At 30.1% G+C, this 23,876-nt stretch overlaps 1 protein-coding gene across 1 annotated transcript; it reads right to left on the bottom strand.

The window, feature by feature from the left end:
* Positions 1-3,213: 3,213 nt before the first annotated feature.
* Positions 3,214-11,939, bottom strand: LOC110006707 (uncharacterized). The gene is made up of 8 exons (XM_020663259.2): positions 11,437-11,939; positions 9,972-10,028; positions 6,369-6,481; positions 4,827-5,995; positions 4,536-4,698; positions 4,210-4,373; positions 3,778-4,024; positions 3,214-3,603 (listed from the first exon to the last, which is right to left on the bottom strand). The coding sequence occupies exons 3-8, from the start codon at positions 6,459-6,461 to the stop codon at positions 3,406-3,408; spliced, it is 2,034 nt and encodes a 677-aa protein (XP_020518918.1). The 5' UTR covers positions 6,462-6,481; positions 9,972-10,028; positions 11,437-11,939; the 3' UTR covers positions 3,214-3,405.
* Positions 11,940-23,876: the final 11,937 nt, after the last annotated feature.

Genomic DNA, 23,876 nt, shown 5'->3' with positions numbered 1-23,876 from the left:
CGATATGTATGAATATGAAATAACAAAAAAAGATTTTGAGTCTCAGAAATAATGCATCATCTAGACCGTCCATTTTCAAGATTTTAAAACGTTTATAGACCTTCTTGATTTTAAGCATTTTTGGAGTTTAGAATTTTATAATTAGATATAAAAATAGATTTTGAGATAATCTTAATAGTTTTTTACTTCAAAATTACATGTTATGATAAAATTTGGAGGTGCGCCTTAATTGGATTGTTTAAGGTTGCAACGTTATAGAAACCACACCTTATTTTTATTAAAACTATCTAATTTGGATTTGAGGTATTAGAATAATTAAATTAAAAAACATCATTTTTTTTGGAGTTATAAAAAATAAATAGGCCCCATCATAATGGAAGCCAAGGCCTATTGTAAAGAGGTCTATTGCCTAGGAAGCTATACCAACACGCCAACCCAACTTACTAATAAGAAGTTCGCTTATAGTATAAATATTTGGCTTTTCAAAAACTGAAAAATCTTAATTTTTTATTTTTAAAAACCAAAAATTTTAAAAATTTCTGTTTTTGAAAAGCCAAAATTTTTAAAGATTTCAGTTTTAAAAAAATTGAAAATAAGCAATTCCTGTTTTTCTAAAAAATTTTGTTAGGAAGTTGAAAAAACATATATATGAGTAATAACAAAAACTTTGAGGTATTTTTGTAATAACGGTAAATATAATAGATATATACATTATTTTCCCTTTTTTTTTTTTTTTTTTGAACTCTTATGTAGATATTTTTACGAAATTAGTTGAAATTATATTTACTTATATTAATCAATATATCTTTTACTGAAAAGTAAATATTCTTCTAAAAAATTGTAGTAAATATATTACTCAATTATAAGTAAGTAGATTATAAGCAAGTATATAATTAACAAAATAGTTTATTTCCTTGTAAGTAAATATATTTATTTAGTATATTTATTGATATTGTAGTAAACGTAATATTTTGAAGCAAATTCATGAATATTTATTTTTCACTTATGAGTAAATAATTTATTTGTTAAGAATTCTATTGTTTTATTTGAAAATTTAAGTAATTACTTGTCCAAAATAGTTTTCTATCTAGGTGAAAGATAGAGATGGTAGAGAGGAGATAAAGATGAGAAATAGAAATAAATATGGAGAGAGATCACATTTTTAACAGAAATAGTTTTTCTATCTAGGCGAAAGAGAGATGGTAGATAGGAGATAATAATAAGAAATAGAAATAAATATGGAGAGAGATCACATTTTTAACAAAAAGAGAGAATACAAATGATAAAAATATGAGAACTTGTTGAGAGAGTGAGAGTAGGAAAGAGATATTACATAGAAGAAGAAAGAACACTAATATCAACAATAAACATAAATTAATTGTTAAAATTCTATAAAATGATTATTATTAAATTTAAAAATTATTACCATATTTGATAGCAATTTTTTAACAAACATTAAAAAATAAAAAGGAAGAAAAATAAAAAGGAAAAGAAAAAGTAATATTAGTAATAAACATAGAATTATTGTTAAATACAATGACAATGTCATTATTCTGTTTATCATAGTAATAATTTTTATATTATTAATACCGCCACTAAGTATTATTTTATTAATACCACAACTTAAAATAAAGAATTATTACAATATTTGGTAGCAAATTTTTACAAAAAGAAGAAAGAAAAATAAAAGTAAAAAGACTAATGAATAAAAAATAATAAAGAAGGAATCTTCTTTTCATTTTGCATTTAATAATATAAGTAATACAATAATTTTAAAATTATAACTGATGTAATTTGTATTTTTGTATGACTATTTATTTGAAATAATTCTTCCTTGCCAATAAACTATAATTTTAAGTATATATTTACCAATACAATTTATATTTTAGTTTAATTCCTTTGTTGTGTCTTTATTTTTCGTTTTACATTCTCAATTACATTTTTTAAAAAATTATTTGAAATATACTTATTTATATTAATAAATATATTATTTATTTATAAACAAATATTCTTCTAAAAAAGTTAAGTAAATATATGATTCACTTAAGTATATATATTATAAGTGAATGTATTATTAATGGGTGCGGTTCGTATAGAGCCTAGGATCTAAACAATCCAATTAGAGCTTACCTTCAAATAGTGTCGAAAAATGTGGTTTCAGTACTGAAAATCTTTATGATACCTTTAAATTATATTTTCCTATTTATTTATAAAGTTTAAAGCTTCAAAAATAGTATAGATCGAGAGATCTATTAAAACTTGAAAATCTTGAAAATTGACTGTAAAAAATTGTCTTATTAAATACACTATTTCAAAACTTGAAATCTATTTTTTTTTCTCATAGCCATGCATATTGATGTCGTGATTATCTATTTGAAGATGTTTGGGCACCAAAACAACCTCTTCTAGTGTAATTTTTGAGGTAGGCTCAAATTTGATTGTTTAGAGCCTCGGTTCTTTATAAACTTTTCCCATTATTAATTAAAGGGAAATATTTCTATACTTCCCCTACATCATAAAAGATCTATGCTTCTCTTACCATTCAGTTGTCCAATTTTGAACGAGAGAGTCACTCACCGTTTGATCTTAGATCCGATGTCTCAAAGCACTTAATTTTTAGCTTTGTTTTTTTTTTTATACAAATTGTATGAATATGAAATTTGGTACGTGCCATCTTCTCATTGGTGCACACCTATAAAAAATATTAAAATAAATTTTTGATAAAATATAATGACCAAAATACCCCTTGAAATTTCCAGGGGTATTTTGATAATTTTATTTTATTAGTAATACATTTTTTTATATTTTTTGATACTGGGAATTTAATAGGGACGAACAAAATTTGGTGTCAAAATAGTTTATAGAAATAAATAAAAAATCAAATTGTGTAGAGACATGACATTGTGATTGGGACAATCTTAGCTGAATGGAGGGCTGGCATTCGGAATGGAGGATAAGGGGAAGTATATAAGTTTTATGTTGTAAGGGAAGCATAGAAAGCTTGTCCTTGATTAAATAGCTGAAAGTGGTCCTCCATCACCCATTAATTTTCTTAAGGATTTATTTTATTCCCAATGGCCTGTGCTATCAAATTAGCACATTTAATTTCAATAAGATAGATATGAGTACGAAACCAAAAGAAAAAAGGAACCCACAAGTAAATATGATCCACACGATTAAATAAGACAGATAGGTGTAAAAACACAAAGTGAAACCCCACCATGCACATTTCTATGGACTGTGATCTATAAAAGAAATGTACACGAAAATAAGACTCTACATAAGACTCCTCTGAGAATTGATTCATGATATGCCTATGCATTACAAAAGAATAATGATTCTTTTTTTCTATTTCCTTTTGTGACAATATCACATTTTCAAGTACATAATTATAGATTTATCTACTTATGAACAAAAAATCCGTTGCTTATTCCAATTGTACTGGAATGCACATGAAAGGGTTCTACTTCCAAAGATCTCATGTCTTTGGATCTTTCTCGCATTCTTTATGCATGCTAATTTTTTGAGGATGCCTGATGTAGAGGGACAGAATATGAGGTTCTCCTTGTCTATGGCGCTTACTAGCTCATCAAGGACTTCACCCTGCATAAATAGTCACTTTGTTAGCATACCCTCTCCATAACACTAAGAAGAACATGAGACAACATAAAGTACTATTTGTGTCACTGGTATATTAAAAAGAGGTCCGACCAGAGCTAGAATTAGATTTGGAAAGAATATGAGAAAAATATGAATAATGGCTAATGGTTATTGCACCTCATAATGGTCCAAAGCTGTTGCTATGACATAGTTTGCACGTTGATGATGGAAAAGCTGGGAGCGATCTTGGTAAGCTAGCAGCTCTTGAATTATGCATGCACTTCGAGTAGTTTCAATGCACCATTGGACAACATAGCTACTATGTTTCCCCATGGACAATTGCAAAAAGTTCCCCTTAAGCTTATTGATTATAGTTACTCGGAAATTCGGAATATTGAGAAGAACTGCCTGCACAACAAAATTTCTGCACAAAAAAAGAAATTGAAACTCCAATCACATTTATGGATATGAATCATGCCCCTTTGTCTTCTATTTAAGAAATTGGAAATGTAAGCACGGAAGAGATTGTATAATCTATTAGTATGGACATCCTCGTGACTAAATAGAGTAACATGTCTGAGAATGCAAAAGAATCAAAAGATATCATACCCGAATTCCTGCTTTGAAAGGAGCAAACAGTTCTCAGCTATTTTCATCAAAAGTTGATCACCCGAATCTCCCCTATATCTATCAATCCATTTAGTAAGAACTCGGTATCTTTGTTGATGGCATGAGAAATCGATGCAATTTTCCACCAAAAACTTATATATGTACTGCCAATAAGAGAGAAAAACACGTTAACACGAACAAAGTCTGCACAAATTACTCAAATCATATTGGTTCTAGCAATAAAGAAATTTCATGGCAAAGCCAACCTCAACAATATGGAGATTACCAAATGGTTGAACAAGTGAGTACATATAATGGGTACATACCAAGTTCTGTTCTCGATTGAGGCATTCGATACAAAGGTTGACAATATGCTTGCCAGTTTTATTGTCCATCAGGTCTATAAGCCCAGGAGAAAGAGCAGACATCACCTTGCCGATAAGTTTGGAGTCTTTGAGATTTACAATTAGCTTCTGCAAGGAACGCGTCCTGTCAAAGTGTCGAGAACATTATCAGCAAAATACATAATCTTTTAAAAGGAATGCTTAAATTTATAAATGTCAATCCCAGAAGTTTGAAATGAGAATTGGCTAATCAAAATGACAATGCCCACATACCCGTAAGAGTCGGCTGCAATGCTCGTGAGGTTCCCTTTGTTCAACATAGCAAGAGTAATTTTTCTCTTTTGATCATTGTTACACACCTCAAAAAGCCTTTGAAAGGCATAGTTTCCATACTCTGAACACATTAGCTCAATTATGGAACTCAGAAGGAGTTTAAGTATATCGTCGACTCTATTCGCTCCCTCTCCGGTTAGGAAGCTTTGCAGGAGAAGTGAACCATTGTTTTTACAAGCAAAGTCAAGCATTGCAGCACCATCCTTAAACATAAGGATACATTCAAGAGAATGCTGATTCACTGTTGGATCTGGAGATGTTTGTTTTCCTGTATTCCCTCTCTCTATATCTCGAGATGAATTCGCTGTTGGATCTTGAGATGTTTGTTTACCTGTATTCCCTCTCTCTATATCTCGAGATGAAAAAGAATTCTCCAAAGAGTTACTAGTACTTGTTAAGATTCCTGTATTCCCTCTCTCTATATCTCGAGATGAAAAATGTCTCGAATTCTCCAAAGAGTTACTAGTACTTGTTAAGAAAAAAGATTTATCTGGAGTTTGTGTTGAACGGGGCATTCCCCAGTCAATTTCAGAGCCAGATCTATTATAGAGGTTTATATGCTCATCCTTATAGGGAGATAAGGATGATGACCCAACAAGGTTGAATGGCAAATCATCGTTGAAACCGAGTCTCGAAAATTGCTGGGTAAAATACGTTGGAATCGACGCCTCTTCCATGCCAATTTCATTCTGCCTCTCAAGCTGGGTTCTCTGAGCGAAACAGGCGAAACAAGAATGGTATGGACATAGATTGGAATCATTGCCATTTCGGACAGTCAAACCATTTTGAATTGGTGAAACTACCGAAATTTCTCCAACGGTACCATAATCAACTCTAGCAGTTGGGAATTGTGAATTCACTATGAATTGATCCCCGAGTGTGTTAGTGTTATTCACATGAGAAGAACCAAGTTTTTGAAATGCTTGGTCCGGATTGGTCCGACCCAAAACCTCTTCTTTTCCGGTTACAATTTGGCTTGTAGTGCCATGCTGATTTTGAAAATGAAAATATCTGCTGCTGTGTGGGTTAATTGAACTAAATGAGCCATTCATTCTTGTCTCTCCCGAATTCATGTTGCTGAGAGATGGCAGAGGAGGATTGTTGCTTGCCTGTGAAAGTAAATAAGAAGACAAAAAAGAAGAAAGAAAGAATAAGAACAAAAATAAAAAATAAAAAATGGAGATTATGTAAATTTTTAAAAGAAAAAAACCAGTACATTCAGATATACGTGGTCATGGAGATTATTACTATGTAAGAAAGAAAAAATTTAAAAGCTAACAAGATAATGTTTTGGGGAAAAGTTCTCAACCTTTAGATTCTATTCTTTCAGGAGGGACCACAACTTTACATCCTTCTTAAATATGGATGTTTGATACCTCAAGGGACGCAAATGTAGAAGTGCGTCTCCCGATACATAAACGACTTTTCGATCAGGTATTAAGAAAGAGATGGTATAAACAATAAATAATAAATTTTCCTTACAGATTCAGTGTAGGAACCAAAAATAGGAGTAAATTCAAAGTGACCCATTGACCATTTGTATAAGGTGCACTCGGGATCTTCCTTTGACACCATTGTTGAAACAATGGGTGATTCTGTCACAAAAAACAAAAGGATATTGAAAAAAGGAGTTAGTGATATAGAAAAACCATAATTCAAATTGTTCCTAAGTTTCCATACTTTTACTAAAAAAAAAAGCCTATATAAAAAAATGAAAAAGCAATAGAGTAAACCAATATCATAATATTCTCAAGTTTATATAATCTAGGAAAATTACGTCCATGACATAAGTAAAAGGGGGTATTCCACGCAAGTTTATGTTTATGCAAATTTTACGTGGAGATCCACCCCGTAAAATATTGCGCCCCCCTCCCGCCTGGTTTTACCCATGATTCGATAGACACGTTGTTTTTTTATTTTTTATTTTTTTAAGTGTAGGGATGGCCATGAGGGGGTAATAATTTTAAGCTTGTCTTATGTTTCTGCCCTTGAGATGGGTAGTTTGATGTTGTAAACATGTAGCAATTACCATTGCCCCTTTTTTTCGAATCAAAGACATACACATACACTAAAAAACAGAAAAGAAAAAAGGAACGGTAGCATGATGTTTTGAACATTATACGAAGGAGTAAATTTGCAAAAGCAACAAGAGCATGCTGGGTGGACATCCCAGTAAAATTTGCATAAATTTGGACGTGCATAAGACTCTTTTTACTTATGGTACAAACTTTATTTTTCCTATAATCTACAAGTAAAATTCAGTTAGTGCTAGAGAGGAAAGCCAACATTCTAATTGTTTCCAAGTTCTTATAATTTTCAATATCCAGATGAGTTGGAGATAGAGAAGAAAAACCAGATATTTCATTGTTTTGAGGTTTCTGCAGTTTTTCCGGCTAACTTACAACTGGGTCCACATATATTCACCTAGAGAGAGATAAACCACAATAATAGGTGGTTTCCATGTTTAAGATAGAGAAGGTGAATTTTAATTGTTCCTTATTTTCTGTAGTCATTTTCGCTGCAATGTTAACTGAGAGCTAGATAAAGATACCAAAGAAACCATTGTTTTGAAGTTTATACAATTTTTCTTGTTGATTGATTGAAATAACGAGATTAGAGAGCGAGAGAGTCAAATTCAAATTAAACATTATATATTAGGATTTATGACAAAGTTCCCGTAATTGGTATTTGCAAAATTGTTTTTCTAAAGTCTCATAAAACTTTCGACACATTACTTTCTGAGTTTTTGAATACTAGAAAACATTATGCTGCTCAAACCAAATTTAGAACAGAAAAAAAGTAAGAACATTCAGTTAATAAATTACAGCAATTTATTTCAAATTAATCCTTTTGAGGGTCCATTTGAATTGGAGGAATATTTGAAATCCAAAAAAATATTTGGATCTTCAATATCAAGAATTCTTGTCATGGATTCCTCAAATCTTTTGTTTAGATAAAGGTTACAAAATTCATGGATTCCTCAAATCTTTTGTTTGGACACAAACTCTGTTACAGTTTCTCTCTTTAAAATTTTAGTATACTTTTTTTCTCTGAAACTCAAAATTTGGGAGTCTCTCACTAAATATTTTTAGATAGTTTCTCTCTCTACAATTTGATAAGGTTTCTCTCTCTAAAATTTTAATATAGGTTTTTTCCAAAACATAAAACTTAAAACTGTTTAGTTTCTCTCTCTAATATTTAGTGTGGTTTATCTCTCTAAAATTTGAATGTACTTTCTCTTCAAATATTAAAATTTGAAATTATTTCTCTAAATTTTTTGATATAGTTTCTCTCTCTAAAATTTGCAGGTGCTTTTTCTCTATAGAATAAAATATAGTTTCTCTTTAAAATTTTTTGCTACACTCTCTAAAACTTAAAATTTGAGATACATTTCCTCTCTAATAGTTTTGAGATAGTTTTTCTCTCTAAATTTTATGTAGTTTCTCTCTCTAAAATATGATATAGTTTATCTCTAAAATTTTAAGATATTGTCTCTCTCTCTCTAAAACTTAAAATTAGAGACAAATTCTCTTTAAAAAGTTTGATATAGTTTCTCTCTCTAAAAATTTAAATACTTTCTCTCTCTAAAAATTAAGTATTTTATCTCTTTAAAATTTGATATAGTTATTCTCTCTTAAATTTCTCTAAAACTTAAATTTTGAGATAATTTCTCTCTCTAAAATATTGAGATAGTTTGCCTTTAAAATTTGATATATAAAATATATACTCTCTCTATAAAACTTAAAATTTTGAAATAGTTTCTCTCTCTAAAACTTTAAAGTACTTTCTTTATCTAAAATTCGATATAATTCCTCTCCCTAGAATTTTTAAGATATTTTATCTCTAAACCATAAAATTTGCAATAGTTTATCTATCAATTTTCTTGAGATAGTTTCGCTTTCTAAATTCTTTTAGGTACTCTGTCTAAAAGTTGATATAATTTCTATATTTAAAATTGTAATATTTTTGTCTCTCTAAAATTTGATATAATTTCTATCTCTAAAATTTTCATATTTTTTTATCTCTAAAATTTTAAATTTGAGATAATTTATCGCTAAAGAATTTTAGATATTGCTCTCTCTAAAAAATTTCTGACAATTTTTCTTTCTAAAGTTTATCATAGTTTCTCTTTCTAAAATTTTAAAAATATTTTCTCTCTTTACAATTAAGATTTTATATAGTTTATCTCTCTAAAATTTTTGAGATAGTTTCTCTCTCTAAAATTGAGGAAATTTCTCTGAAAATTGATATACTTTTCTCTAAAATTTGATGTAATTTCCCTCTAAAATTTTAAGATACTTAGTTTCATTAAAACTTAAAATATGAGAGTTTCCTTCTCTAAATTTTTTGAGATACTCTACATTATTGTATTTTAAAGTGGAGTTAGATAGTCCCATGACCATATTAACAACTTTTACCGTACTAATGTCTAGAACTAATCTCAAGGATTACTTGTCACTACAAATTGATTTTAGCAAAGTAAACTCCACAAACGCCCTTGTTCCAGGGGCGAAAGCTAGTTCTATCTTAATCAACCTCTCTCAAGAGAGTGATTTTGCTTGCCCAAATAGTTACAATTTGTATTTATTTAGTCCACTGCATGTGCAATGCAGGCAATAAACCATTAATCTCGAAAATTCATATTTTAAATTGATATATATATATATATAGATTAAAAGATGAAAAGTAGTTATAAAAATATTTCTTAATTCACTAGAAAATAGAAACTTACTGGATCAATATTATTTGAGAATTTAAAGAACCTTATCTATTGGAAATTTATTACGCAAAGATACATGATTTTTCATATCCCTTATCTTTAATTGCTATTTTAAAACAATAAATAATCATAATTAAAATAAAAATTAAGACAAATGTCAACTTTCTTAGGTTTTCAAAACAATAATTAAAATTTAAAAAAAAAAAAACAAAATTTAGCATAATCCTATATATGTATAGACATCATGATCATTGGGGCTCAATAAATTTCTTAAACAACAGTAATCCTTAAGGAATTGAGTGATACTAACTTCAAATAATAAAAAAAAAAAAACCAGGAAATGAGAAAGCAAGAGTTCAACATACCGGTTGAAAAAGTTTCTCCGTTCGTTACAGGTAATTCCGCGGCAGGAACCAGAAAGCCTGGAGAGAAAGGATTGTAAAAGCTCAGAAGAAGAGAGAAGAGTGACGAATTAATTGGTAGTTAGCAGAGAAGAACAATAATGGTGAATGAGGAATATGTTTTTTACAATTAACTGGTACTTCAGGAATTTATACATAGAAATCATGAGCAGAGAAGAACAATAATGGTGAATGAGGAATATGTTTTTTACAATTAACTGGTACTTAAGGAATTTATACATAGAAATCATGAGACAGGGAGGAGTCCTAATAAAATAGGAAGTATGTTCATCTCAGAATTAAATTGTGGTTAGATAGAGAAAACATTTTTAAAATTATCTTCTCTCTAACAAAAGTTAGAGTCTTATCTCTCTAACAAAAGTGCAAATTAAGAGAGAATATAGATAGAAATCATGAGAGGCCCGGACCGGACCATGAATGATGGGTTTTCATGATAGGACCGGACCATGGATCGTGGGTTTTTATGATAAGGCTAGGTGGGTTTTAGATATGCACAACCTGCATATAAAACGGAGGTTTCAAGCCATTTAAGTTATTAAGCGCGTAGAACGGGAATTATTGGATTGTTTAGAATTGGAACTCCTGGATTGTCAACCACTAGATTGATAGATTATTGAGTTAACGAAATTCAATAGGAACAGTGGCCATTGGGTTGATAGATTATTGAGCTAATGAAATTAAATAGGAATAGTGGCTGGTGCATACTTCAACGAGATTTGATGTCTACTGTTGTTTTCCATATACGATTTAGCAATAGTAAACCATGGTAGGAAAATTTAAATACAGACTGGATTTTTTTTTTTTTTACCGTTATAACGGTATGGGCTGAAAATAGGACGCTATTATCTAGAAGGACGCATCCACGATGTTTTCATGGATAAGGAGGAGGAGCCACCGGAAAAGAGAAGAGACAGAGAAAGAAGAGAGCAAGTTTTCGAGGGGGTAAAATAAATCGGTCAGTCCGATGTTTCAAACATTAGACCGGGTGCAAACTTGACAAAAAAGAAAAAACCATAGATGCATCTTTCTAGGTAATAACAATGTATTTTCAAGCCATATTATTATAACGATAAGCCATATCGTTATAACGATAAAAATCATGGATGCATCTTTCTAGGTAATAATAACATATTTTCAAGCCATATCGTTATTACGGTAAAAAAAAACCATATTCGTACTTAAATTTTCCACAATAGTAATTCCTAATGAATTGAGTGATACAAAAAAAAAAAAAAAAACACGAAAAGAGACAGTAAGAATTCAACATACCAGTTGAAGCCATATCGTTATTACGGTAAAAAAAAACCATATTCGTACTTAAATTTTCCACAATAGTAATTCCTAATGAATTGAGTGATACAAAAAAAAAAAAAAAAACACGAAAAGAGACAGTAAGAATTCAACATACCAGTTGAAAAAGTTGCTCCTTTCGTTATACGTAATTCAGCAGCAGGAACCTGAAAGCCTGGAGAGAAAGGATTGTGAAAGCTCAAAGGTAGAGAGAAGAGATGAATTAATTCGTAGTTAGCAGAGAAGCCTGGAGAGAAGAATATGGTTTTTACAATTAGCAGCGAAGAACAATAGGAATATGGTTTTTACAATTAGCAGAGAAGAAAAATAGGAATATGGTTTTACAATTAGCAGAGAAGAACAATAGGAATATGGTTTTTACAATTAGCAGAGAAGAACAATAGGAATATTGGTTTTTACAATTAGCAGAGAAGAACAATAGGAATATTGGTTTTTACAATGAACTAGTTCGGGTATTTATAGATAGAAATCATGAGAGACTGAGGAGTCCTAATAAAATTGGAAGTATGTTCATGTCATAATTAAACTCTAGTTAGATAAATAAAACGTGTTTTACATTATCTTATCTCTCTAACAAAAGTTTATACGGGGAGAGAGGGAGAGGGGTGCACGGATGGAGGGTTTTTATGATAAGGTTAGATGGGTTTTAGATATGCACAACCGCCGTGCAAAACGTAGGCCTCATATGTTTTTCGGGCTGTGTGACATATTCAAACCATCGAATTTTATATTGGATGGTTGTAAGTAATTGTCACCATCTTATATCAAAGATAAATAGTTTCATTATATACAACCCTTAATGTCATTGTGGTAATCCCTTTCATATGATATTCATGCAAATTATTGAGTGCTCAAAATTGAAATTTATGGATTATGAACTATCGGATTAATAAATATCTTAATTCAATTGTAGGAACATCGCTTTATAACTAATAAAGGAATTCATTTTTTAATTTTAATGTAACGCCCTATTTTAAAGTCGCTTTAGTTCTAGGATGTCATGCCAACTTTATTCTCTTCTTTTCACATGTGTCCACCCTTAACGTTGATCATTAGAGATAATTCTTTTAACACGTGTTGATCCCTTAACTCTAGTGACAATAGATAATCAATAGATACGTAATAATAATCAATAAATATGTAATAGAGATAACTGATAATAGATAAATATGTATGAATAATGTTGTATATAGTTTTTTCATCTATAAAGCGAGAGGAAGATCCTCTTATTTTTGCGCCAGGTGTGGTTGCATTTGTTGTCGTTGTTGAAGTAAGGTGTACTTTCAAATTTTATCATGGTATATAATTTTGATGTAAAATGTTATTAAGATTATTTCAAAATCTATTTTTATATCTAATTATAAAATTTTAAATTTTAAAAATATTTTTATTCTTAAATATTAATTGATCCTCACAAATGCTATGATACCCTCTCTCTCATACATTCACGCCTCTCTCGATCACTCTCTTAGTTAAAAATGCAATTTCTCTCTCCTCGTTTACTTCTCTCACTTTATCTCTCTTGTACTCTTTCTCACAAATTCCTCTATTTATTATAACATTCTCTCTCAAATGAAAACCATATCTGTTAAATGTAATCTCTCCTCATTTATTTCTCCCCATCTCTCTCTCCTACTCTCTAAAAAAATCCCATATTTATCTGTCACACGTGCACACTTCTCTCTTTAAAAATGCTCTCTCTCTCTCCTCATTTATTTCTAATCTTTATCTCTATTCGACTATCTGATTCTCCCTTTCTTTCATTTGGTTAAAAAAGAAATTACTTTTCGACAAATAATTATTTAAAGATACAATTACATTAGTCAATATGACATAAATATATAATTAAAATTACAATGTTACATATATCAGTGAATGCAAAAGAATTGCTTCTCTATTTAATCATTTTATTTTATTTGCATTTTTGCATCTTTAATTTTTTGCAATTCTCAAAATCCAATCCTAAATAAAGAAAAAGGGAAAATTGATATTATAATATGATTATTAATAAACAAATTATTTACTAATAAGTACAAAATAATATTCTAGGATTTACTTCAAAATAATATATTAACTACAATGCAAATAAATATATTTACATATTCATAAATCAAATATCTCACTAATAATATATTCATTTATAATGAATTTACTTATAAGTGAATCATATATTTACTTCAATTCTTTAGAAGAATATTTATTTATATAACTGAATATTATATTTACTAATATAAGTAAATATATTTCGACTAATTTAGTAAAAAACAATATATTTGAGAATGTAAAAAGAAAAATAAAGACATAACAAATAAAGTTAATCGAAAATATAAATTACATAGGCAAATCATATACTTAAAATTATAGTTTATTACCAAGGAAGAATTATTTTAAATAAATAATTACATAAAACTACAAATTACATCAATAAATAATATACTTTAAAGATATGATATGACTTATGTTACTGAATGCAAAATGAAAAGAAGATTCTTTCCTAATTATTTTTATTCATTAGTGTTTTTTCTTCTTTTCTTTCCTTTTTTGTTTTTCATTTATCTTTGTAAACAGTTACTATCAAATATGGTAATAATTCTTTATTTTAAATAATTAATTATGGTATTAATAATGTAAAATTATTACCATGATAAATAGAATTATGACATTGTCATTGTATTTAACAATAATTCTATGTTTATTACCAATATTACTTTTTCTTTTTCTTCTTTTTGTTCATGTTTTATCTTTGTTAAAAAAAATGCAATCAAATATGATAATAATTCTTTAATGAGTGATGATCATACGAGACCCTCCCACATCCATGTGTGTAGGATCTCAAAAGATCACCATTAAATTTGATACAGATCTCTAAAAAAGTTATCACGTGGGTGAGGGACTTGACTTTTCTAGAGATATGTATCAAATTTAATTGTGATCCTTTGAAGTCCCACACACATAAATGTGAGATGGTCTCACAAGGTCATGTCCTTTTTTTTTTTTTTTTTTGTTAAATTCAACAATAATTTTATATTTATTATTGAGAGTGGTGTTCTTTGTTTTTCTTTGTAACATCTCTTTCCTATCCTCTCTCTCAACAAGTTTCCAGATTCCTATCATTTTTAAATCTATATGGATACTATGTTCAAGGATTGGTATCCTAAAAAAACGATAAACTGCCTAAAAAATTTAATACATATCATTAGCTAAACTTGGTAAAAATGTGGAATTTGCGTGAATTTCTCGTAAAATGAGAAAGATACCGACACATATTCTAGGAATATTGGAATCTGTTTTAAAAAACTAAAAAAAGAACAAAAAAACTAAAATATAACAATCCTGATATATATTATTAATACTATTAAAAGGATATTTTAATAGAACATTAATACTAATAAAATGATATTTTATTATTATATAATTATTATAATTGTGACTATTATTATAATAATAATAATAATTATAATTATAATAATAATTATTATTATTGTTATTATTATTGTTTGTTATTGCTATTATTTTTATTATTATTAGTATTATTATTATTTATATATTAAATATAAAATAATATATAATATATGTTGTATTGTAAATATCTATTACATAATATAATATAATATTTGTCATAATATAATACATAATATAATATATGATATTTACTTATTATATATAATATAATAAATATTATATTTTATGTATTACATATACTATAAATTAAATATATAAAAATAATTTACAATGACATCATAATTCCAAATAGATAAGGTTTGTTTGAACGTATAAGATTCAAGAGATTATTTTTTTAATTATAAAAAGGAATTCTAATAATTTTGAAGGAAGAGATTAATCGGAATCTCTCCTTATAAAGCCTTCACATAAGATTTACATGAATACACGATAACCATAAGATTTACATGCATATATGATAACGATTAAATTATTTTTTATAATATATATTAGATGCTGATATATATTTATTATAATATAATATATTTTGTACTTTAGGATTGCTTTAAATTTAGAAATTTCTCTCTCTTCTGTATCTATACATTAAATTTCAGAATTTTTATCTCTCCAGCGTTAATTTAGAGATTTATCCCAATGTGTATCTCTATCGGCCTCTCTACCCTTAGAAATACCTAGGGGTGGCAATGGGTCGGGTCCGGCTGGACCCAGACTCGTACCTAAATGTATTCGGGTCCACAAGTTGACATTAATTTAGAGATATATGTCCATGTCTATCTCTATCGCCCTTTTTACCGTTAGAAATACCTAAGGGTGGCAATGGGTCGAGTCCGGCTGGACTTAGACTCAAACCCAATGTATTCGGGTCCAAACGTTGGACCCATATCTGTACCCGTCGAGTTTCAGGTCTGGTCGGATCCATTGCTACCCTCACTATAAGCTTTTTTTTTTGTAATTTACAATGGTAAACAAAAGAGAACTAATTTTTAATGGGTGGGCGATTAGAGAGAGATACATTATAGATCTAGAGAGAGAGTTGTGTCTTTGAGAAACTGAGAGAGGGAGAATTGAAGAGAGGGAGGATGGCAATGGGGCTCGGCCATTTGGGGAACCAGAGGAAAGGAAATGTATTTAAATGATTTTATGGGTCTTTCTTTGGCTTTTGAATTAACTAAAAATTCAGGTATAGGTACCTGTCGGGTTGGATATATCAGAACCAGTTTCCAAACCTATGACTATTCAGGTATTTTTTATTGGACCCGGACACTAACCACGGGTCCAAAACTTGGATCCATATCCAGACCCCTGTCAGGTATACCTGACTGGTATGGGTTAGGTCCGGGTTTCTTGTCACCCCTAAAAATACCACGTCCCTCACTCTGTATAAAATTTAGGATTTTCCATCTCTATCATTAAAGTCCGAGATTTATCTCCACGTCTCTCTCAATCTCTTTCTACCCTTTTCCTCCTAAAATAAGTGCCCATTATCTCTCTCTTTGTATAGTCTCTCTTTATATGCCTTTAAAGATGAGAATATATATCTTATAATTTTTATGGAATGAGGCCATTTTTTTATTTTCAAGACATGTCCACCTCTTAACTCTATCTTAACAAGATAATATGGTATATGGATATTCTTTCTCAATTTGAGCTTTTATTAGAGAAATAAGATAATTTTTATTAGAGAGATAAGACAATGTAAAAAAACATTGTCTCCCTAAACACAGTTTAATTCTAAGATTAACATACGTCCTATTTTATTAGGACTTCTAGCTCTCTCATGATTTCTATCTATAAATACCCGAACTACCAGATCATTGTAAAACCATATTTCTCATTCACCATTGTTGTTCTTCTCTGCTAACTACGAATTAATTCCTCACTCTTCTCTCTTCTTCTGACCTTTCACAATCCTTTCTCTCCAGGCTTTAAGATCCCCGCTGCTGAATTACCTATAACGAAAGGAGCAGTTTTTCCAACCGGTATGTTGAACTCTTGCTTTCTCTCTTCTTCTTCTTTTTTTTTTTTTTTTTTTGTAATATATATATATATTTTATTATTTTGAAGTTTAATATCACTCAATCATGTAGTATTACTCAATTTCTTAAGAATAACTATTGTTTAAGAAATTTATTGAGGCCCAATGAACATGATGTCTATATATATATATATATGGAAAAGTCTTTCCAACGTATTGGTGAAAATGAATAGTGATTTCGCCTATCTTCATGACCGTTCAAATTTTATCGCGGGGTTACGAATGTCCGGTAGTGTTTTATTTTTCAGTTTTTTTCTACAAATTGGAATGAATTGAAATTTGGAGGGTATATACATCTTACTGATGCGCATCTAATAAAAACATAAAAAAATAAATTAATTAACCAAAATACCCCCAAAACTTTTTGAGGTTATTTGGTCAATTGTTTTCATATAAAATATGTTTTTTATAATTTTTGAAGATTTCCCTATTTGTGATGAATAAACACACCAAATTTCAAGTTATTTCGATTTGTAAAAAAAATAAAAAATAAAACACAATCGGACAATCGTGACCGCGTAATGAACTTTGGACGGTGATGAGGATAGGCGAAATCACTGTTCATTTTCACCTATAGGCGTTGCGTAGTGTTTTCCTCTCTCTCTATATATATATAGATAGGTTTAAGCTAAATTTTAGTTTTTCTAAAAATTTTAATCATACTTTTAAAAACGTAAGAAAGTTGACAAGGTCTTAATTTTATTTTAATTATGATTAAATATTGTTTGGAAAATAGCAAATAGAAATAAGGGTTACGAGAAATTATTTATCTTTGCATAATAAATTCCTAATGAATAAAGTTCATTAAATTCTCAAATAATCTTGAATCCTGTATGTTTCTATTTTCTAATGAATTAAGGAATATTTTTATAACTATTTTATCATATTTTAATCTATATTTATTTTGCTTTAAAATACATTGCATCAATTTAGAATTTGAATTTCCGAGATTAATGGTCGAGCTGGAATACAGGGGCCCTTCTGGAGTTGGCTTTAGAAAAACCAATTTGTATTGAGAAGTAGTCCTTGAAGTTAGTTCTTTACATTAGTACTATTGATTTCTATTGAAATTCTAATTCCTCATCTAATAGGACTCTGGAAATTATAAATATGGTCATGGGACTATCTAACTCCACTTTATATAATACATAGGGCTGGCAATAGGCTGGGTCAGTCCTGGCCTAGTCCTTATGGGGCTTGCCCAAGCCCGGCCAGATTTGGACTAGGCCAAAGAAGTGCTGGCCTTGGCCCTATTCGTGCTGGCAAGGTCTAATAGATCTAAATAAAAAGAAGAAAATAAATAAAAGAAAAAGGTTTCGGTTGACCATAAGGTGGCCCTGGCCGAAGTTCGGTCCTTGGGATGCATTTGTGGCTCAATCTTTAGGGGTGGCAAGGGGTTGAATCGGACCTAGAACCAAAAAACATTTATGGGACCCGGCCTGACCCAAAAATAATATATATATATATATATATATATATATATATATATATATATATATATATATATATATATATATATATATATATATATATATATATATATATAAATAAATAAATAAAGGGAAAAGTTTATATAAGGTTGCAACTTTACAATGTAGAATCACATATGCACCTAAAAAATCTATTGAAAATGTTGTTTTAATGTTGAAAAAACCCTCTAATCGACCATCTCTATATGTCGACATCGAGATGCATGAATATGAAAAAAAACGTTTTTGAGTTCTAAAAATAGTAGATCTTGCAACACATTATCTAGACCATCCATTTCAAGATTTTCATATATTTATAGATCTACTTGATTTTAACCATTTTTAGAATTTAAAATTTTCTAATTAGGTATGAAAATAGATTTTAAGATATACTAAGTATTTTTTACATCAAAATTACATGCTATAATAAAATTTTAAGGTGCACATTAATTGGATTGTTTAAGGTTGCAACCTTACAGAAACTGCACCCATATTTAAATATTACTAGCATAATTGTAAACCCCCACTCTCTTTTTCTTAAAAATAAAAAAATTAAAAAGAAAAGAAAAAAAGAATCAAACAATCCTAATAATTTAACATATATTCCAAAATCTCTATTTATACAAGGTTGCAACCTTAAAATGTAGAATTACATATGCACCTAAAAAATCCATCGGAAAAAGTTGTTTAAATGTTGAAAAACCGTCTAATTGGTCATCTCGATATCGAGATATAAGAATATGAAAAACAAAAAAAATTTGAGTGCAAGAAATAGTGTATCTTGCAACACTTTATCTCGATCGTCCATTTTCAAGATTTTCATATGTTTAAAGTTCTACTTGATTTTTAACTATTTTTTGAGTTTAAAATTTTATAATTAAATATGACAATAAAATTTAAAATAATCCTAAGAATTTTTACACCAAAATTACATGATAAAATTTAAAAATGCGCATTAATTGGATTCTTTAAGGTTGCAACCTTATAGAAACCAGTCATATATACTTTTTTCCTAAAATATCTAACTCAATTCCTATCTATCTAATCCCTACTAAACTCCCTAACTTACGTAATTTCAGCATATTCTTTTCTTTACTTGGATTGAAACACAGTTAAAAAATTTAGAAAAAGACAAATCTTATATTTTTTTAAGGAAGTCTCTTCCTAGATGAGCTCCCGTGTCTTTATTTCTCCACGTCTCTATCTCTCTATACATCTCTCTACACCTATTAAGTGTTTCTATCTAAGGTCCTATTTATCTCTCCATATCTACAAAAATTATTTTAATAAAATAGTATTGATATTTCTCTCTCTCCTTCTAAAGATAGAAATGTGTAGTATAATCTCTATAAAATGAAGTGTTTCTAATTTTTGCGACATGTGTCTACCCTTGACTCTGTCTTAATAACTTTCTTATTTTTAATACCCTTAGACATATGTCCACTCTTCAACTCGACATGTGTCTACCCCTCAACTCTGGCTTAGTACCCTTCTTATTTTCCCAACATGTAACTAGACCCTTAACTCTGTCTTAATACCCTTCTTATTTTCGTTGCATCCACCCCTCAACTCTGGCTTAATACCCTTCTTATTTCTCGACGTGTAACTAGAACCCTCAACTCTGGCTTAGTACCCTTATTATTTCCCCGACATGTAACTTTAACCCTCAACTCTGGCTTAGTACCTTATTATATTCCTGACATGTAACTAGAACCCTCAACTCTAGCTTAGTACCCTTATTATTTTCCCGACATGTCTACTCCTTAACTCTGACTTAATAACTAGAACCCTCAACTCTGGGTTAATACCCTTATTATTTTCGTGGCATGTCCACCCCTTAACTCTGACTGAATAACTAGAATTAAGCCCTTCTTATTTTCGGGACAAATGTTCACCCATTAACTCTCCCTTAATAATATATATAATATAAAATATAAATATGTATTATTCAAATATTATGACTACAAATATATAATTATATTTATTTAAATATTATATTTTAAATATCATTTAAATATATTAACATTATTCAGGTTGGGTCATCATGGACCATGACCCATACACAAATAGTGTTCGGGGTCCAAGATTTGTAATCAGACCCAACTTGCCGAGCCCAATTTTTTAACCCATATCGGGAATCGGATCCCGTCTGATCGTTGGTTCCAGGTCCATTGCCAACCCTATCAATCCCAAGTTCTTTAGGGTAGGATTTGGCCTCCAGATCCATTACTAGCCTAACTACATGTGTTGCTTAAACTTCCAACAATTTATGAATTTATTTTATAACTTAAATGTATTCTTTTGATTTTTATTTTATTTAATTAATTTAATGTCAGAATAAAAATTAGAGTTTTCAACCTAAAATTTCCCATTTATATTAATTTTTGAAACATTAGAAAGACTTGAGGAAGAAAATTCATAAAAACATAGATATATTTATTGAATGTGCTTAGAGGTGGAAAATGAGAGCAGAACGAGGGATTTGGATAAAGAATTATGAACTTGCTCACTTTTTTCATTAAAAATTTCAAAAATATTAAAAAAAGTAATTAAATTACAAAATCATACTCTTATCAATTCTTCTTTAGTGATTTTAAAATTATAAAATTTGAGAGAACTTTTTTTATTAATCATTTGCAGATCTTTTATTTGAATGATATAAATTATTATTAAAAACTAAAATTTCATAATCATATTCAACACCTTAGGATGGTGTGTAGTACTTCTTTTATCCTTTTGAAATTAGAAAACTGAAGAGTTTCAAATAATTAGGACTCCTAATTGGATGCAACCTTATCGGCTAGATATCTGTCAAGTAGAAAATTTGAAAAAGGTTATCAAATCCTTATTCTCCATCTCTAGCGTAAATCTAGTTCCCATCCTTTTCTCTCTATAATAAATATATACTGTTCAATAGATATTGTTCGGTTATCAAATCCTTATTCTCCAACTCTAATGTAAATTCTCTCTCTCTAATCAATATATATTGTTCGTTCGTCTTTCTTCTTGACAGCCACCGTTTTAACAACGGAAGGTGATATAACATCCTAATATCTGACTAAATTTTGGGATTTTCTCTCTCTAACTCGATTTATATGTTGTTTTTTACTCTTAACTCTTTTAAACTACTTTTCTCTCTTATATTCCTTGCATTCATCTTTTAACTCGATTTATATTTTTGTTTTTTACTCTAAACACTTTTGAGCTTCGTTTCTCTCTTATATTCCTTACATTCATTTCTGATAGTAGAAAGACGCACTATTTTTGTAATGGCGGAGGGTGGTTTTTTGAATGATTCGCAGGTCTCTCCTTACGTCGCAAGTCAGCATGAAGCACCGCCTTTGTTTGATTTCTACAATTCTATGGAACAAGATATCAATAAATTATACATTATAAAAACTTGATTAAATGGAATATTGGATTATATAGAAACGGGCAGTAAGTTAAATATTAAGTGCTATGTACCTCTAACTCCACCTCTCTCTCTCTCCTTCTCTTGACAGACCCATCAGCTGCTTCAACAATGGTGGTAGAAACCGGCCCTTCAAGCCCATTCTCAAACCTCAACTTGGGTTTGCCAGAAAGCTTCCCAATTTTGCCAGATGATTTATATCCATCTGATTCCGATTTAAATTTGGAAAGCTCTTGCAGTCCACATTCTTCTACCTCTGGTACTTCCACAAAATTTGGTTTTCATAGTTCAGTTGAATAAGATATCAAAAAATTATACATTATAAAAACTTGCAGTAAGTAGAATATTGGATACTATAGAAATTAGCATTAAGTTGAAAATTAAGTGCTATGTACCGCTAAATCCACCTCTCTCACTCTCTCTCTCTCTCTCTCTCTCTCTCTCTCTCTCTTGACAGACCCATTAGCTGCTTCAACAATGGTGGCAGAAGCCGGCCCTTCCAGCCCATTCTCAAACTTCAACTTGGGTTTGTCAGAAAGCTTCCCAATTTTGCCAGATGATTTATACCCATCAAATTCGGATTTAAATTTGGAAAGAGCTAGTGGTCGACATTCTTCTACCTCTGGTAATTCCACCAAATCTGGTTTCCATAGTTCAGTTGAATAAGATATTAATAATTATACATTATAAAAACTTGCATTATGTAGAATATTAGATACTATAGAAGCTGGCAGTAAGTAGAATATTAAGTGATATGTATCGCTAACTTCACCTCTCTCCCTCTCCCTCTCTTGACAGACCCATTAGCTACTTCAACAATGGTGGCAGAAGCCGGTCCTTCAAGCCCATTCTCAAACTTTAACTTGGGTTTTCGAGAAACCTTCCCAATTTTGCCAGATGATTTATACCCATCTTATTCCGATTTAAATTTGGAAAGCGCTTGTGGTCCACAATCTTCTACTTCTGGTAATTCTACCAAATCTGGTTTCCATAGTTAAGTTGAATAAGATATCGATAATTATACATCATAAAAACTTGCATTAAGTAGAATATTAGATTCTATAGAAACTGGCAGTAAGTTGAATATTAAGTGCTATGTATCGCTAACTCCACCTCTCTCTCTCTCTCCCTCTCTTGACAGACCCATCAGCTGCTTCAACAATGGTGACAGTAGCCGGCCTTTCAAGCCTAGTCTCAAACCTCAACTTGGGTTTGCCAGAAAGCTACCCAATTTTGCCAGATGATTTATACCCATCTGATACCGATTTAAATTTGGAAAGCGCTTGTGGTCCACATTCTTTTACCTCTGGTAATTCCACCAAATCTGGTTTCCATAGTTCAGTTGAATACGATATCAATAAATTATACATTATAAAACTTTGCATTAAGTAGAATATTAGATACTATAGAAACAAGAAGTAAGTTGAATGTTGGGTGCTATGTATAGCTAACTCCACCTCTCTCTCTCTCTCTCTCCCTCTCTTGACAGACCCATCAACTGCTTCAACAATGGTGGCAGAAGCCGGCCCTTCAAGTCCATTCTCAAACCTCAACTGGGGTTTGCCCGAAAGCTTCCCAATTTTGCCCAATGATCTATACGCATCTGATTCCAATTTCAATTTGGAAAGATCTAGTGGTCCACATTCTTCTACCTCTTGTTATTCCACCAAATCTGGTTTGTATAGTTCTGTGGAACAAGATATCAATAAATTATATAATATAGAAACTTGCATTATGTAGAATATTAGATTCTATAGAAACTGTCAGTAAGTTGAATATTGGGTGCTATGTATCGCTAACTCCACCTCTCTCTCTCTCCCTCTTTACAGACCCATCAGTTGCTTCAACAATGGTGGCAGAAGCTGGCCCTTCAAGCTCATTTTCAAACCTCAACTTGGGTTTGCCTGAATGCTTCCCAATTATTCCAGATGATTTATACCCATCTGATTCCGATTTCAAATTGGAAAGTGCTTATGGTCCACATTCTTCTACCTCTGGTTATTCTAGCAAATCAGGTATCCATAGTTCTGTGGAATAAGATATCAAAAAATTATACATTATAAATACTTGCATTAAGTAGAATATTAGATTCTATAAAAACTAGCAGTAAGTTGAATATTAAGTGCTATGTATCGCTAACTCCACCTCTCTCTCTCTCT

Source organism: Amborella trichopoda, chromosome 10, assembly GCF_054954075.1.
Source record: "Amborella trichopoda isolate Santa Cruz 75 chromosome 10, AtrichopodaSantaCruz75HAP2 v2.0, whole genome shotgun sequence".
NCBI lineage: Eukaryota > Viridiplantae > Streptophyta > Magnoliopsida > Amborellales > Amborellaceae > Amborella > Amborella trichopoda.
This window is presented reverse-complemented; position numbering and strand designations above follow the sequence as displayed.